The 4,735-nt window shown below is 38.4% G+C and overlaps 1 protein-coding gene across 2 annotated transcripts in view; it reads right to left on the bottom strand.

Moving 5' to 3' along the window:
- Positions 1-187: 187 nt before the first annotated feature.
- KRCC1 (lysine rich coiled-coil 1) overlaps positions 188-4,735 on the bottom strand; it is a 27,420-nt gene continuing 22,872 nt past the window's right edge. For both annotated transcript variants that reach the window (XM_003799187.3, XM_023518797.1), the window contains exon 4: positions 188-1,579. In XM_003799187.3, coding sequence (XP_003799235.1) covers positions 778-1,557 — 780 coding nt within the window. In that variant the 5' untranslated portion in view covers positions 1,558-1,579 and the 3' untranslated portion in view covers positions 188-777. The remainder of the gene's footprint in view (positions 1,580-4,735) is intronic.

Raw genomic sequence — 4,735 nt, 5'->3', positions numbered from 1 at the left:
AAAAAAAAAAAAGAAGAAAGAAAGAAAGAAAGAAAGGTTTTCAACTATGAATAAGCAAGGTATAATAGATTAGGAATTTTTACAACTTTAAGTTCTTGACTCAAGTACAAACTACCCTGTTATTGCTTTCCCTCCCAAGAGAAAATGATTGCTGAGTAGGAACAAATCACTGACACCGAACAACATGTAGAAATTAGAACACTTTATTATAAATATTTCCAGAATATAAACTGATTTTGTATCAAGATTCTTTGAAACTTTTAAAACTATATGTAACTTAAGCTTATTATTATTGCAATATGTTTCATTTTCCACTTTCCAACCTAGAAAATACACTGCAAGTGAGATCTAACAAAGGAAAAAAATAAATTGCTTCATAGAGAAAACCAACGAACATAAAAATAGCCAGTTCAAAAACTATAACATACCTAATCAAGAAATAGATCCTCAGTCTATTAATCCTCCAATTTAAAATAAATAACCTCTCAAGGTAAAATAAATCTGCCATTACAGCAACTCGATGAATAAAAGCAGAACCACTCTCATTAAGGGAAATTACGTTATATGTAAGAAAAGTGTAATAATGCTTTAGAAAATGAGGAAAAGTAATTTCTGTGTTGGAGAGTAAGCATACTAAATACTTTCTGTTCATGTAGTTTTTGTTATATGTTAAAGTACCTGTTCACATAAGAAAAGTGATATAAACGTGAACATCATAAAACCAAGTTCCTGAACTAGTTTTTTCCATTTAGCTTTGGGAAAACCAAGTAAAAAGCTTCAAAATCCAAGGATAGACTGGTCCCAAAGCATTTCCTCCTCTGTCCTTTCTTTGCATTGTTCCTTTTTCTCTTTTCTATGCTTACGTTCCTCTTTCTTGGAGGCTACATCTCGGCTTTTTTTCTCCTTTCGATTTTTAAGCTTTTCTGTACTGACCTGTACAGTTTCTGTTTCCACCTCTGTTTTCTTTCTTTCAATGCTCTTGTGTTTATCTAAATCAATTTCCTCAAAACTTCTTTTCCTCTTATGCTTGGGCTGTTCCTCCTTTGATTTTTCTCTGCCTTCCTCTGGGTACCTTTTCCTTTTCTGATGTATCTGTTTGTGACTGGCTTGATGAGTACTGGTACTGTTATCTGAGGAGAGGTACTTGTGAACTCCAGATTCTACACTGTATGAGCCACGATTATATTCCTGCTGACTAAAGTTCAGGGGTACTGGTTTTTCTGAGAAACAGTCCCTGGTGAATTGATAATAGCTCAGAGAGTCTAGTCTCAGCCTGCTATCACGAGCTGGTAACCACTGAGGTAACCGATTTTCCACTGTTTGTGAAATATTGCATGATCTTGGGTAGGTCTGGATGGTTTCAGATGGGAGTCTTTGATCAAACATTCTATACATGGGTCTGGAATCAACCTCTTCTTTGTACCCATAGGTTTCCAAATAGTCCTCTCTCATCTTTCTGAAACAAGTTTTTGGCTCTAAGCCTCTGGCTTTCTGTACTTTAATATAATCTTCAAGTTCATCTTGAAAAGAGTCGTATGTCTTCTTTGAGTGCTTCATTAGGTTGACAAAAAGGGATTCTCTGCAGAGAAAATGTGAGGAAATTCTTACTATTTTGTTCTGAATATTTCCTTTGCTCTTGAAAAGAACTTCAAAAAACAAAGAAGCTCAAATGAATTAAAACATTCTTCAGCATAAAAGCTAAATATACTGATATAATATGCATCAGGATGGCTAATACCTCTTAGGCCACTTATAAGTAACTCTCAGAAATGGGAGGAAGAGGGCATTACAGAATGCTGTTGTAGAACTCGAATATTTAAGACCTATTAGAGGGATATGCAGATAAGAACCACACATCTATATTAGGTGGCCTGATCTGAATGTCCAAATTAACTCCTAAAGTTCTGATTAATCAAGGCTGGGCACGGTGGCTCATCCCTGTAATCCTAGCACTCGGAGAGGCCAAGATGGGTGGATTGCTTGAGTTCAGGAGTTTGAGACCAGCCTATGCAAGAGTGAGACCCCATTGCTACTTAAACTAGAAAAATTAGCCAGGAGTGTGTGTGTGGTGGGGGTGCCTGTAGTCCAAGCTACTTGGGAGGCTGAGGCAGGAGGACCACTTGAGCCCAAGAGTTTGAGGTTGTTGTGAGCTATGATGACACCACAGCACTCTACCCATGGTGATGGAGTGAGACTGTTTCCAAAAATAAATAAAGGTCTAATTAATCAGTTTACTGATTATCGTTCTCTTTTTTTTTTTTTGAGAAAGAGTCTCACTTTGTCACCGTCAGTAGAGTGCTGTAGCGTCACAGCTCACAGCAACCTCAAACTCTTGGGCTTAAGCAATTCTCTTGAATAGCTGGGACTAGAGGTGCCTGCCACAACACCCGGCTATTATTTTATTTATTTATTTAGAGACAGAACCTCAAGCTGTTGCCCTGGGTAGAGTGCCTTGGCATCACAGCTCACAGCAATTTCCAACTCCTGGGCCCAAGCTATTCTCTTGCCTCAGCCTCCCAAGTAGCTGGAATTATAGGTGCTTGCCACAATGTCCAGCTATTTTTTGGTTGTAGTTGTCGTTGTTTGGCGGGCCCAGGCTGTATCGGAACCCACCAGCTCTGGTGTATGTGGCTGATGCCTTAGCCGCTTGAGTGACAAGTGCCAAGCTCCAGCTATTATTTTAGACACAAGGTCTCACTCTTATTCAGGTTGGCCTTGAACCCATGAGCTCAGGCAATCCATCTGCCTCAGCCTTCTAGAGTGCTAGGATTACATACGTGAGCCACCATGCCTGGCCTGAATATTGTTTTCTAAGAGAAGTGATAGAACCATAGAGAATTTATTTATTTATTTTTTTTTGAGACAGATTATCACTTTGTCACCCTCAGTAGAGTGCTGTACTGTTCTAGCTCACAGCAACCTCAAACTTTTGGGCTCAAGCGATTCTCTTGCCTCAGCCTCCCAAGTAGCTGGGACTATAGGCGCCCACCACGATGCCTGGCTATGGGGTCTCACTCTTGCTCAGGTTGGTCTTGAACCTGTGAGCTCAAGCTATCCATCTGGCTCAGCCTCCCAGAGTGTTGAGATTACAGGTGTGAGCCACTACACCCAGCCGAGAATTGGATTTTTAAAATTTTTAGTTTACTCAAACAAAATAAAATAAAACATATATACTCACCTGACTAGAATACTATTTGGCTTAATAATAAAAGGATGTTTGTAAAATAACTAGGGGGATGATAGAAATTAGAAATTCAGCTATAAGATGAAAACTACTTAAGGGAAGATGAGGGAACAGTGTTTCTATCTTCTGTATAGGGCTTAGATTTCATTCCATTACTTCTGATTGGTGAAAAAAACATTCTAGAATGCCTTCTGGTTTGTTCTCTCTTGAAGTACTGGTCAGAGAGTTAAGGGAAGAAATAGAGGTAAATGTCAAAAGGGGATAGAACTGATGTAGAGAAAAGTTTCAGAAAAATTTAAAAGTAGATAGACTACAGTTTTTGTTTTCTTGTTTGATTCTTTTGGGAGGGAATGGGAAGCACTGTCCCTAGTTCTCTTTCTTTCTCCCATGTCAAATCCTGCATAAGTACAAATACAACAGACAATGTACTTACTATGAGGTAATAATGCCCTAGATATTTTTGGTGATATATTTTAGCTCCAAAAATTAGGAGGCAGCATATTCCCATGTACAAATGAACATTTCTTCCCTTTAACAGAAACAAAAAAGCCTGACATGGCACTTTAGTAATGATCAGCTATTTTTTCCTAGAAATTTGAGATTTAAAAATCTAAATAAAGCCTAATTTGATGAGTTAGAAAACTAAGCTCCTATTCTACTTAAATAGTATGAAAATTCTGACCAGAACATTAATAACAAGTAAGATAACAAATACTTGCTTTAATGTGGGCAAAATATTTTAACTGACATTTTATTTATTTAATTTTTGGGGTTTTTTTTTTTGCAGTTTTTGGCTAGGGCTGGGTTTGAACCCGCCACCTCTGGCATACGGGGCTGGTGCCTTACTCCTTTGAGCCACAGGTGCTGCCTGACATTTTATTTATTTATTTGAGACAGAGTTTTACTCTGTCACCCTTGGTAGAGTATCATGGCTTTATAGCTCACAGCAACCTCAAACTCTTGGGTGTGGGGTGTCAAGTATGTTTATAATCTTGATTATGGTGATCATTTCATGAACATATACATCTTTCCAAATGTATCAAATTATATACTTTATTACTTTTTTTTTTTTTTTTTGAGACAGAGTCTCACTATGTTGCCCTCGGTAGAGTGTGGTAGTGTCAAAGCTAACAGCAACCTCCAACTCTTGGGCTCAAGTGATTCTCTTGGCTCAGCCTCCCGAGTAGCTGGGACTACAGGTGCCTGCCACAATGCCAGCTTTTTTGTTGTTGTTGTTGTTGCTGTTGTCATTGCTCTTGTAGCTGGCCAGGGCTGGGCTTGAACCTGCCACCCTCGGTATATGGGGCCACAGGTGCCGCCCACTTCAAGTGTTTTTACCACACTTCCTTTGAGGATTTTTATTGTTTCATCCTTTAGATTTAAATCTTTTTACATTTGAATCAATTTTTGTAAGTGATGAGAGATCACCGTCTCTTTTCTAAGTGGGTCTAGGTTTAGTCTTTTACATGTGGTTATCCAGTTCTCCCAACACTATTTATTGAATAGGGATTCTTTTCCCTAGTATATGTTCTTGTTTGGTTTATCAAAGAT

The sequence above is a fragment of the Otolemur garnettii genome, unplaced genomic scaffold (assembly GCF_000181295.1).
Source record: "Otolemur garnettii isolate 467f Iridium unplaced genomic scaffold, OtoGar3 scaffold00147, whole genome shotgun sequence".
NCBI lineage: Eukaryota > Metazoa > Chordata > Mammalia > Primates > Galagidae > Otolemur > Otolemur garnettii.
This window is presented reverse-complemented; position numbering and strand designations above follow the sequence as displayed.